General features: G+C 47.9%; 1 protein-coding gene across 1 annotated transcript in view; it reads left to right on the forward strand.

The window, feature by feature from the left end:
* Positions 1–2062: 2062 nt before the first annotated feature.
* Positions 2063–13003, forward strand: part of RRAGD (Ras related GTP binding D) — a 41884-nt gene continuing 30943 nt past the window's right edge. The window contains exon 1 of the mRNA XM_077903088.1: positions 2063–2403. Within this exon, the coding sequence (XP_077759214.1) occupies positions 2268–2403 (136 nt within the window). The 5' untranslated portion in view covers positions 2063–2267. The remainder of the gene's footprint in view (positions 2404–13003) is intronic.

Genomic DNA, 13003 nt, shown 5'->3' on the forward strand with positions numbered 1-13003 from the left:
ACTCCTTCCTTCCTCTTGGGGACGTCCTTTTATAAAATGGATGAAAATGTGCCAGGAAAATTACCCCTAGAGTAACTTCCTCTGATAAGAACAAGTAGAGCCTTCTTCTGTTGGCTATGCTATTTGCCCCCTATTCCAGCCCCAGCCTGGGACCCACTATCTGCCCTGTGCTAGGCATCCTGGACTAGGTTCTAGACTTCCTTGCCCTCTGGTTTCCAGCTGGGTTTGGCCACTGGGAGGCACTTCTAGGAGAATGGCAGTTGGAGAGATATGTCAGCATATTTCTATTACTGTCTCCCTGACAGTGAGGTGCTTTTGAAAGTGGCTGCTTTCTCATCATCTAGAGCTCCAATTTTGTGCCCCCGGTCCAGTACTCCAGATCCTTTCCTTTCCTCCTAATATTTTAGGGTTAATAGTATCTTCACACTGTTACTAATCCCTGTGTTGATTCCCTGAACCCTGCCCATGCCTCTGTAAATAGTCCCTTAATGTAAAACTTTCTATAAGTTAAAATCTTTCTCCCTGCCATCTGTTTTCCTCCTAGAAAGGACCTTGACTGATACAGTCCTATCAAGTTATGCTTCCTCCACTTGGAAAATCTGAAGACCTTCCCAGTCAGAAGCAGCCACCTCCAAGGTGTCTACATCTGCCTTTAACACAACTACTATAAAATTCAGGACTTGAGTTATGATTTGCTAAACTGAGAGGTCCTCTATGTCAGGAACACAGTGTCAGGAACACTGTCTACACTGTGTAGGTGGACCCGCCCTCCATCCCACACTTAGCTCAGCCCCTGGCATATAATAGGTGCTCAATAAATGTTTCTGACAGAGGCAGCACCCTTGGGCCCCAAGAGCCTGCAGTCTCAGCTCCCTGCCTCCTCCCCCACGCCACCTGCTGCGCTGTTGGCACCTGTAGGATCTGGATCACCATGCTGGCCAACTGGTTTATTTCTTATTGTGCTTGACAGAAGGAAGTTCATCCACGTGATTTTGGCAGTATCCAGAAAGGGTGGGTACAGTCTGTCCTGTGATAAAAAGCTTGTGGAGAAATGCAGGTTTTAGTTTCACCCCCACATTGTTGCTCTTCCTATGTGAGACTTGCCCCCCTCACCCCCCCACCCCAAGGCTTGAAACATTCTGAGATGTGGGATCCCAGTCTACGAAACAATGAGACAGTTGTGGGGATCACGAATAACCTCTAAACATGTTGTACACCTGCAACCTTTTCCAAAATGCTGCAGAGGAATTACTATTCAGTCTAGGCAGCCACGAGGCACTTTCCTTTTTGAAGAAACATTTACATCTGGGTAGGCCTGATTTTTTTTTTTTTTTTTTAAATATTCTTGGTGGGAAGCACTTTGAACCATAAACGCACACTGCAAGGCAATTGCCATGGAGACTGAGCCTCTGCAGTGCATTGCTCTGGAGTTCTCTGCCCGGGGGAGCCTCAGCATCCATGCAGCGTCCTAGGCACGCTGCTCTGGGTGGGGGCCCGGGCGCAGCAGCGGTGTTGGGGTCGGGGAGAGGCAAGAGGCAGCCTCGGGACCGGAACCCTCTCCAAGGCTGACAGCGGAGCAGGCCACGCACCCTGGGGAAGGAGGTCGGGTGCGTGAGTTGGAGGTGTGGGGGGGAGGGGGAGACGTTCCGGGTTGGGCAGGCCCCCGGCTCGCCGGCCTGGGCGGGTACCACGTGCAGGAGGCGCGCGTGGGGGCCCCTGGCGCGCAGCCGCGGTGGGTGACTGCGCAGCGGCCCGGAGCCCGCGGCCCGGGGCGTGTGCGCCGCGAGCTCCCGCTTAGGTGGAGAGTGCGCGCCGCCCTGCCCCCCGCGCCCGCCCCGGCCTGCGCGCGCCGCCTCGGCCCGGGGCCCCGCGGAGCGCAGCCGGAGCCCGGGAAAGCGCGCGCGCGCCCGCGTGTGTGCGTGTGTGTGTGTGTGTGTGTGTGTGTGTGAGTGACAGTGTGTGTCAGGTGACTCGGGTCACGCAGTCTCTCTCTCGCTCCTCGGGGAGGAACTGCCGCGCTCCGGCCGACTCCTCCGCCGGCGGGCGGGGCGGGGCGGGGCGGGGCGGGGGGCTCCGGGCGCGGTGGGAACCGCGAGCCCCGGACCTGGACGCCGACCGCCGCGGGGGGCGCGCGGCCCTGCCTCCGCGGGCTCCCGCCAACCTCCAGACAAAACCCCGATTGAGAGAGAGGTTGCGAGCGGCGGGGAAGGAGGCTTGGCCCCCGCCAGGGACCCCCGCCGCCCCCGGGCCGGCCGGCCGTGGGAGCGATGAGCCAGGTGCTGGGGAAGCCGCAGCCGGAGGACGAGGACGACGACGAGGAGGATGAGCTGGTGGGGCTGGCGGACTACGGCGACGGGCCCGACTCCTCGGACGCCGACCCGGACAGCGGGGCGGAGGAGGGAGGTGAGCGCGGGGCCCCCCGCCCGGCCCCCGCCCGGTCCCCGCCCCGCGCGCCCTCGGCCCGCGCCCGCCCCTGCCCCTGCCCCCTGTGTCTTCCAGCCCCCCGGCCGGCCGGGCGCGCGGGCCACCGACTTGGAGGGGACCCCGGAGAGCGGAGGTGGGGGCGGGGGCGGGGCGGGGCGCCCGAGGAGCGACCGGGGGCTGCAAAATGGGGGATCCCGGGTGCAGGCGGCGGAGGGTGGCCCCGGACCCGCGGAGAGAGCGGGGGGCGGGGGGAGCGCAGGGGCACGAGGAACGCGCCCTCTCCGGCCCCTTCCACGGCTGGTCCCTCCTCCACCCTCACCCCGAGCTCTCCGCAGGGTCTGGGGGTTGGGAATGAGAGGGGACCGCCCGGCGCGCCCTGGGACCTCTCCCTGGATGCTGCTGTCGAAGCCTGGTCAGATGTCGTGGCTAAAAAAGGCAGCCGGCGGCGGCGTGACTGGCAGGGTCGTAGGCAGCTGCGGGTGTCAGTCTTAGCCCGTGTGGCCGCGGGAGGGGTCCCCGGGCTGCCCGGGTCTGCAGCGTGGGGGGCACCCGTGGAGCCGCGGGGGGATGCGCGCAGGTGGGGGGGGGGGGAGTCGCCGAGCGGCCGCGGGCTCCCCGGCATCCAGGCAAATAGAGTTGTTAGGACACCTTATCTCTGCTCGGTGTCACCACCTGGGCATGGCAGCGCTTGCCCCAGAGCGAGCGAGGGGCGGGGAACTGCGTTGCCATCCAGAGGCAAACTCTGTTTCCTGTTTAAGAAGTGGGATTTAGCAATTGTTCAGCCTGGGGGTGGGGGTGGGGGTGGGGGTGGGGGGGGTCCTGTATTTAAATTCTTGAGGCCTAAGAAAGTTGAGAGTTTTTTGGGATTCCAGAAAGGTTCATCTTTTTTTGTTGTTGTTGTTGTTGTTGGCCTCCAAAGCAAGGGGGAAAGGTCTTTTATTGTAAGGTCACTTGAGAAGGTCAATAGAATGAGGCTGTTAAACACAACATTTAGATGAAAGCTGTGTGCTTGCTAAAGAAGGAACTAACTTCTCAACATTTCACTTTGAAGAAATTGTGGGAGGGGTAAAACTACCTTTGTGATTTGGAAGAACTTTTGTTGAAAACGCGTTGAACTTAAAAATTCCTATACAAAGCCTCTCTGCGGAGGATGCTTCCCATGATTTAAATACGCCAGCTGCTACTTTCAATTAATCAGAAAGGGAAGAAAGTTTAAAAAAAAAAAAAAAAGAAAGTTAACTAAATCTTGAGCCTGATAGATGAGAAAGAAGCTTTTTCAGTCACACTTTTTCATAGTGTCCTGTCTCCACAGAGGATTTGTGCTAATTCTCCATTTGCTTAAATTGGTGTGTGCACCTGTGTGCTTCTCTCTTCTGCACTCCCCATAATTGGTCCCACAGTTGAGCACGTGGCCACGTTTTTGTAGATAAAGGCTTTCAACCCTTTTGTTGGAGTCTCTGGGGCTACCTTTGGTAATTAAATTGTTCAGTCGCTTTGTATTATTCAAATTGCTTTCCTTAGCTCCTTCTAGATTCTTAGAAGACTCCAGAGATTCAGAATGGGGATGTGTTTGGAAGATATTTGAAATGGTAGACACACAATAGGGTGCATGTGTGATATTCTTTTAAAAAAAGAAAAAGAAAAGAGACTATATCTGGGAAGAAAAGCCCTGTAATTTGAGAATTGTTCTGGGGACCTGAGATGTTCCATGGAAAGTAAAGGAGCTGCTTATTCTGCAGCTCTTTTAGGGGGCACTTTTCAAATTTGATTTGAGGACTTGAAATTGAAATGAAAGTAAAGCTTTGCCTGAGGGGTGGGATTTCCTGAACAAAGGGCTTCCCCAGAGCCTGGTCTTGAATGCTCCCCACTGCTCCTAACCTAAAGGCAAACTCGTCTGTAACTGATGCTTTTCATTACTTCAGTAATGAAATCATCCCTCGTGAGTTCTTGGGATCAACCTGGAATCTTGCTTTTGCATTGAGTGTATTTATGTGGTAAGAGGAGCGACAAATGATTATTTGCTCCTGCAGACATTACTGAAGCTGGGCCAGCTGTAGGTAGGTGGTCTGGTCTCAGAAGCCTTCCTCTATTATCTCAGATTCCTGTTTTTTCCATGTATCCCTGGCTTTGATTTTGGGGTTTAGGCCTGAATGCAGAGTCTCTTATCAGAGCATTCACTTTCTAGAGTGGCAGATAGGCTCCTCAGTCAGCAGTTCTAGCGACAACTGTCCTGTCATGCCAACTGATATGGTCCTGGGAAGTTGAGACGAGGGTGGAGGCTAGGAGTTGTGACTTTGATTCCTGGGACCTCAGGTGCCGCAAAAGGGTCATCTCAATTTCTAATGGGCCCTGGGCATATACTGCATTAGAATCCTGTGTTATTTTTGGTAAAATTTACATTTACCTGCTCTCAAAAGTGAGAAATGGAATGTGGAGGGGAAGGGACTTTTTTTTTTACTCTGAGGAAAGGTGGGTACGGTACATTTTGAAGCATGAACAAAGTATTTCTCTAATGAACTCCCTTCTCCCTTTACCGTCCTAATGGACTTGATTTAATGCCTTTGCTTCGTGGAGACCTGGGGCTTTTTCCGTGAGGTTCAGAAATGTACTTTGGCAGGTGGGATGCAGACCTGACTAGCATCACCAGGTCAGTTGCAAAGGAGTTTGTCAGGAACTGTGCAAAAAAAAAAAAAAAAGGTAGATTGAAAGTGGATAGTGTAAATTTCATTTCCCTTAGCCTTAGAAGGAACCTCTGAGCTTATTTTTAAACTGAGGGACTTGTAAGTTTTACCACAATGTGCAGAATTTGAAAACTTAGTGCAACTAAGGTGAAACTTAAATTGCGCTTCTCTGGCTTGCACTCCAAATTTTATTTATGAATAGTAGGAGTGTTCTCGGGCACTGTAGCTCTGTTAAGGACAGACTTGGGCACCTCTCCACCCCTCTTTGAATATAGTTAATCAGAGATAAGGTGAGTTTCACCTTCAACCTCCTCACTCCAGATAAAACTCCAGCGAGTGGAGGCAATAAATAAGCCATTAAAAACAATTGCAGCAAATATAATGATTGTTTTTAGACACATGGAGTTTAAATCTTTAGTAAATTATTGTGCCTTAAAAACTGCAATCACAAGGAAAGCAATTAAAAGATCATAATCAGAAAGTGAAATTGTTTTTTTCCCCAAAGTTCCTCCCAATTTTTAGAGGGAAACTTGGCTAAGACAGCTGCTCATCATCCACAGTCCAGTTAAGGTGCGGTCCTGTTTCCATAGTAGCCTGTGAACTCTCTTAGGGTCTGAGGAAGTGACAGTTTAGGTGGTTACTGGAGGCACGAAAAATTGACGGTCAGCGGGTGATACTTCCGTGATGGGTGTAAATGCAGTGAAACTACCAGTTTGCATCTATTAATCATGAGTGTCAGCTTTTTTTTTTTTCTTAAAGTAATTTAAAATTATTAGTGAATTCATCCTCTCATTGTTCCCTGAGAGTAAGTAGAGATAGATCATCCTTCTTCTGATAGTGAGACTTGGCTCAGAGGTGCCAGGACTTTTCTGCAGCCACAACATAAGGTAAACCTGAGCAAGGTTTAGGAGAGGGTCAAGTTCATGGAAATGCAAATCCCTTTCCTTGTAATTCTCCCTTGTCCAAAAAAAGAGTTGGGTTGACTACAGCCTTGGCTATGCCTAATCTCCTGGGTTTCCCTCTGGCCCTGGAAATCCAAGGATACAGAAGAGTCAGATGAAATATAGGACAGTAAAAATGATGTGACCAAAGTCATACCTTAGGCACGATGCTTGTTTATTTTTTTTAAGATTTTATTTATTTATCCATTAGAGACACATGGGGGGCGGGGGGTGGGCAGAAACATGGGCAGAGGGAGAAGCAGGCCCCATGCAGGCAGCCCGATGCGGGACTCCATCCCCGGACTCCAGGATCACACCCTGGGCCGAAGGCAGGCGCCAAACTGCTGAGCCACCCAGGGATCCCCACGATGCTTGTTTAAATACATGTAATATGTGAGTAGGGAAGGGGGAGAGAGGGAGCAGGAGAGAGAAAGAGGGTCTTAATCAGACTCCACACAGAGCCCAGCATAGGGGTTGATTTCCTGACCCTGAGATCACAACCTGAGTGAAAACCAGGGGTTGAACTCTCAACCAGCTGCACCACCCGGGCACCTTAGGAGCATATTTTTATATTAGATATTTTGCAAACATGTTTTAGTGATTCAGGGTATCATAGAATCTTGATTCTATACTTTTTTTTTTAAGATTTTATTTATTTATTCATGAGAGACACACAGAGAGCTGCAGAGTCACAGGCAGAGGGAGAAGCAGGCTCCATGCAGGCAGGTCTCATGCCCTGGGCCAAAGGCAGGCACTTAACCCCTGAGCCACCCAGGCATCCTTGATTCTATACGTTGATCAGAAATCTCTCCCATTTTTGTTTTGGAACAGTTATAGGGTAGTCTGATGGGATTTTAAAAAAGGCAGAAGCTAAGTTCTAGAGTTCTGGATAAGGGCAGTAGCTCTGAGTTTGAAAGATCATCTTTGTTGATCCCCAGTTGACTATATGTCTCCCTGTTTACCATCTGCTTTAATCAGTCCCTTGGCCCCCATAGCTGTTGTGGGTGGCACAATTTCACTTCATACCACAGCCACTTTCCTGCTTATTTTTCTTACTTCTCTACCTCTGTTACTGTTCCTTACTTTTTTTTTTTTTTTTTTTAATTTTTCTGTTCCTCCTCTTCTGTGAAAGCTTTCAAGCTGTCTTATAACAATGGCTTTCCCTGGTGCTGTGACACTCAAGCAAATGGGTTTTTCACTCCTGTCCTAAATAGTTCAGGATGCTGTCGACTTTCTCCTCTTGGAGACCTCTGGGGCAGACACCAGCTCAGTTTCTCAGTGCACAAGTAGGGGACCATAGAAAACCAGCCTAGATCACTGTCAAAGTGATTGTTAAAAAAAGTTCACATGAACACTTTGCATTTTTTCAGGGACATTAGTAAATCAGAACACATTCGAAATGTTACTGAATATATATGTTAAGGAAATATTCATATATGGAATTGTTTTTAGTGACCTGTCAGTGTGATGGGAAAGGATTTCATAGAGAGAGATTTGGTCTTCACGTATAAATAAAAATCACCTTCAAAATCTTTGATACTTTTGAAAATATATGTTGTTTGCATTTAATTCTTACTAAGTAGCTGATCAAATAGTCTTTATGATTTTTGCATATTCTTTTATTAATGGTATTATCATTCATATTTAATTCCCACTTATGATATAATTTCTCCCTGAGCTCCTGGGCCTTTTTTTTTTTTTAATTAAGTAGGCTCTACACTCAATCTCAGGCCTCATGACCCTGAGATCAAGAGTGGCATGCTTCACCAACTGAACCAGTCAGGTACCCCTGAGCTCCTGGGGTCTTGAATGTATAAGTAGTTCTATTTATCAGAAATGTAAAGGACCACAGATAATATTGCAAATAGAAACAAACCAGGGATCCCTGGGTGGCGCAGCGGTTTGGTGCCTGCCTTTGGCCCAGGGCGCGATCCTGGAGAACCGGGATCAAATCCCACGTCGGGCTCCCGGTGCATGGAGCCTGCTTCTCCCTCTGCCTATGTCTCTGCCTCTCTCTCTCTCTCTCTCTCTCTGTGACTATCATAAATAAATAAAAATTAAAAAAAAAAAGAAACAAACCAGAGGCCTCTTCCTAAAAGCATAAATAAATAGAAACTTAAGCCTTTCTGTGGTGACACAACAGAATACTAATAGCAAAGAAATTCTGACTTTCCCTTAAGGCCGTGTGAGTCTCTCACTGTAGCCACATTCCACAAAAAGACCTCTCATTACCTAGGCTTCGGCTGGGGAAAGAAAGAGAGAGAGAGAGAGAGAGAGAGAGAAAGAAGGAAGGAAGGAAGGAAGGAAGGAAGGAAGGAAGGGAAGGAAAGGAAGGAAGGTGGGGTGCACGTGTATATACAGACTCATGGGCCAGGGGCCATGTATGGGGTCACACAGCTGGTACATGGCAGAGCTGGGACTTGGACCCCAGTTTGTCACCATCCAGTACTATTTAAACCATTCTGCTTACCATCACTCTGCCATCATATTATCCTAACTTTTCATTAACTGTTTAATTTTCCCATTTTGGACTTGTTTAAAGGTGTCACCTTTTGGAGAACATTCCTTAATTAGAATAGTTCTCGATTATATAATATTTCAGAACTTACGAAGTACATTTTTTTTTAGAGATTTTATTTACTTATTCATGAGAGACACAGAGAGAGAGGCAGAGACACAGGCAGGGGGAGAAGCAGGCTCCATGCAGGGAGCCCGACGTGGGACTCGATCCCAGGTCCCCAGGATCACACCCTGGGCTGAAGGCGGCGCTAAACCGCTGAGCCATCTGGGCTGCCCGATGAAGTACATTCCATATGATGTCTCATTCTCCCCTGAGAGACCGCTTGAGCTTAAGAAGGTAAGGCCAACCCTGGTCAGGCCTTTAGTTCCCATTTTCCTGATTCCTGGTTCTTTGCTGTGAACATTCCCATCCCACAGATCAGTCTGGTGTGGCCCCTAGGCAGCCATGTGCCATGCATCTTTCCCTTCCTTGTATATTTCTAAGGCCTATTGATTTTTGAAAGGGATTTGCCAGTTACTGACGAAGTAATTAACCTGCAGGTCCAGTTAGATGGCCCTTCCCCATAATACTGTTCCTTGAATGATTGAGTTTCCCTGGGATTTCCAGAAGTCTAGGTACAAAGCTAGGCTGTTTGGAAAATTTGGTCCTTGACAGGACCCAGTACAAGATAGATAAGCTATGTTCAGTGTCCCTGACCACAGTAGATAAACTACCTAGGCATAAAGATCATACTTTTGATACTCAGGTGCTGATCTGGGCCAATGTCAGATATCAAATTTCTTTTTAAAGCTTCAGTTAATTTAGCTTCAAACTCTGCTTTGTCACTTTCATTCAGTTATCCCACCCAGCGGACATCTATGGAGTGTTTACTGTAGGAAGTACTGAGGCCTCAGTTTTTGCATCTGTAAAGGATGTATGTTATCAATTTGAGGATTAGAGGTGACCCTACATGCTATGCAGGTGGTCAGTAAATGATAACTGCTGGGCGATAAGAGGTTGGAGCAGGTTGGTTTGAGCTGTTTAATGCTGGCCAGAGCTAAAACCTCTCAAAAATGCCCTCACCCTCAGACAACAAAATTAGGGGAAACCCAGGAGTTGAGGCATGGACTTCCTCAGCAACCTACATTCCCTCTTCAAACCTGTCTGTGACCTCATGTTCTTCCCAGGCCCTGGATCCTTCTCTCACCTGAGCTGCAGGTGGACAAACACCCCACACTCCACAACTTCAAATACCCATTCAGCCCCTTTCCCTTTGGCATCTTTGTGAACGGGCTCTTATTAGCATGGTCTGCCAGCTTGGAAACTCGGGGCTTCTTTCTCCCTCATCATCTGTGTCCAGGGAATCACTAAATACTATTGAGTTGATTTGGACTACTCACAAATCCATTTCTTCTGACCATTTCCATGGCCTGTGCCTTATTAGTCCTTTCATTTCTCATTTGTGTTCTAGAATAACTGAATTGCTGTCAGGGGAGGAAAAGCTTTTCCTTTACTCTTTTAGGTTCTGAATTGGGAGCCTGCAAATTAAACTGACAAAAGATGGATTAACAAGAGAAAACCAGATTTAATTATGTACTAATGCATGAGAGTTCACAGAAAATGCAACTTACCAGGTGTTTAGAGGGGTGCCTGGCTGGCTGAGTCGGAAAAGCACGCGACTCTTGATCTCATGTTGGCAGTAGAGATTATTTAAATAAATAAACTTAAAAAAAGTGATTAGAATTCTGGCTTTTTTTTAAAAAAAAGTATTTATTTATTCATGAGAGACACAAAAAGAGAGGCAGAGACACAGGCAGAGGGAGAAGCAGTCTCCATGCAGGGAGGTGATGTGGGACTCGATCCCGGGACTCCAGGATCATGCCCTGAGCTGAAGGCAAAGGCTCAACTGTTGAGCCACCCAGGCGTTCCAGAATTCTGGCTTTATTACTATCCTAATAGAGGATGGGGAGGGGCAGAGGGGCAGTTCTGGGATAATGAATGACTTCTTGGAAGGGAGTTGGGGAAAGGGCATTTATGGAAAAAACAAGTGACTTTTTGGAAAGATAAATGGGCGCACAAGAGAACAGCTGGGAGATAGGATAGTTTGGGAACCATGTCTGTTTGAGTGTGATGCCAACTTCTGTCTCAATTTCAGTCTTCACCAAAAGATTAGAGCTGCTTCTGGGAAGGAGATTTATGGCAAGTGAGTTCTTTTGCTTCTACTTTAGGCAAATAAGGGATTTCAGGGACTTCAATATCTTTCACTCAGTATAATTTTCATGCCACAGTGGCTTACTCTAGACCCCTTCCCTGTCTCCACACTGACCCCCTCTAGGAGATCTGTTTCTGGAGTGAACTTCTTGAAGTGTGAAAATGAACATGTTAGTTTCCCCTAAAATTCTTAGTGATATCTTCATGACTCTTTTTTTTTTTTTTTTTAAGATTTATTTATTTAATCATGAGAGACAGAGAGAGAGAGAGAGAGGCAGAGACATAAGCAGAAGGAGAAGCAGGCTCCCAGTGCAGGGAGCCCAGTGCAGAGCTTGATCCTGGATCCTGGGATCACACCCTGAGCTGAAGGCAGATACTCAACCACTGAGCCACCCAGGCGTCCCTCTTCATGGCTTTCAAAGTAAAATCCGAACTTCCTGGCATCTCATTCATACGGTGACAGAGTCAACAAAATATTTTTGACTGTGGTCTGCAGTAAAAAATATGTTTGTATTGTGAACTAGCACTACATATGTCTAGGTAGACTTGAAAGAGTTTTGCTAGCAGTTTGTACTCGTATGCATGATGTACTCCGGTATTTCCCAGTCCCTTCTGTTTTCTTTGTTGCAGTTTTTGTTTGCTATGGAGGTAACAGGCTCCTCTATCAACTGATACTTCTTGGACTCATGCCACATGCTTTGTGATTTGCCTATCTATATGTGGGACAGACAATAAACAAGTAAACAGACAAGAAGACAAAAGTGTAAAGTAAAAAGATAGTTTTGTATAGTGACAAGCACTAATTTTTAAAAAGATTTATTGATTTATTTGAGAGAGAGTGAGAAGGAGGAGGGGCAGAGGGAGAGCATCTCACATGCACTCCTTGCTCAGTGAAGGGCCCAGATGCGGGGCTCGATCTCAGGACTCTGAGATCATGACCCTGAGATTATGACCTGAGCCAAAATAAAGAATTGGTGGCTTAACCAACTGAGCCACTCAGGAGCCGCTAGTAATAAGTACTATTCCGAAGACACAGGGTGATGGGGTCTGATTGAGCTAGAGGAGGTAAAGTTGCTGCTGGGCTGCATGGGAAGAAAGCTAAGGGAAGCCTGTCAGGTGGAGGGAGGAGCAGGTCCAGACCCAGAGGTGAGGAACCAGAAGGTCAGTGTGGTTACAGGATAGGGAACTAGTGGGGATGAGAGGGTAGCCTCTGTAGGGCCTTCTGGGGAAAGAAAGTGTTTGGATTTTATTCAAAATGCTGTGGGAAGGAAGTCACTGGCTAGTGTGCAGCCTTTTCTTGCCTTTAAACTACATTTCTTCAACCCCAGGGAAGGTAGAATCTCTTCCTGGCACGACCTTTCCCCTCGTTCATCTCTTTCACACCTCCTTTTCTTTAAGACTCAGACATTTTTCTCCAGGGAGCCCTCTCTCTGAGCCCGTACACCTCGATAGCAGTGCATTGTAATTGTCAGTTTTTCTTGTCTATTTTCTCCTCTAATCACTAAGGAATGAATCTTTCTTTGTGTCTGCAGCCCCTGGCTCAGCCCGGTCTAACACTTGGCAGAGGATCAGGGAACCTTTATGAAACTGAACAAACTGCCCTCTGGTAGATTTCACCTCTCCCGGCAACTTCCTCCAGCACCCGCTGACACTTCTAAAGGGCCCTCCCTGGATGCCATCTCCAGTCCCAAATCCTGTGGTTCCTTTCTGATCTTTTCTTTTTTTTTCTTTTTAAAGTGTTAGTCCTTTTATTGCAGCTCTCATTCTTCATTCTCTTCCTTTCACCTTGCTCAGGATGTTCTTGAACGAGTGGTGATGCACAGGGTAAGTTTAGTGGAGAGAGCCAGCTGGCCAGGAGGCTGGGTGCTGCATTTCCTGACGTACATTCCCTGCTATCACTCCCAGAGTGGGATGAGAGTCTCTGAAAAACCCCACAAGGTTTCAGAAGCATGAGGGGAGGTGGGAGAGGATTAGAGGAGAGATTTAAAAATATATATATACACATGATCTGTATCAGACCCTAGAGGCCCATCGTGTTTGAGAGTAATGGCAAATCAATTTTTAAAAAATTTTGTTTAGGGACGCCTAAACAAAAGCGGTTGAGTGGCTGCCTTTGCCTCGGGGCGTGATCCCGGAGTCCCACATCAGGCTTCCTGCATGGAGCCTGCTTCTCCCTCTGCCTATGTCTCTGCCTCTCTCTCTTTCTCATTCTGTCTCTCATGAATAAATAAATTCTTTGAAAAAAA

The sequence above is a fragment of the Canis aureus genome, chromosome 7 (assembly GCF_053574225.1).
Source record: "Canis aureus isolate CA01 chromosome 7, VMU_Caureus_v.1.0, whole genome shotgun sequence".
In the NCBI taxonomy this organism is placed as follows: Eukaryota; Metazoa; Chordata; class Mammalia; order Carnivora; family Canidae; genus Canis; species Canis aureus.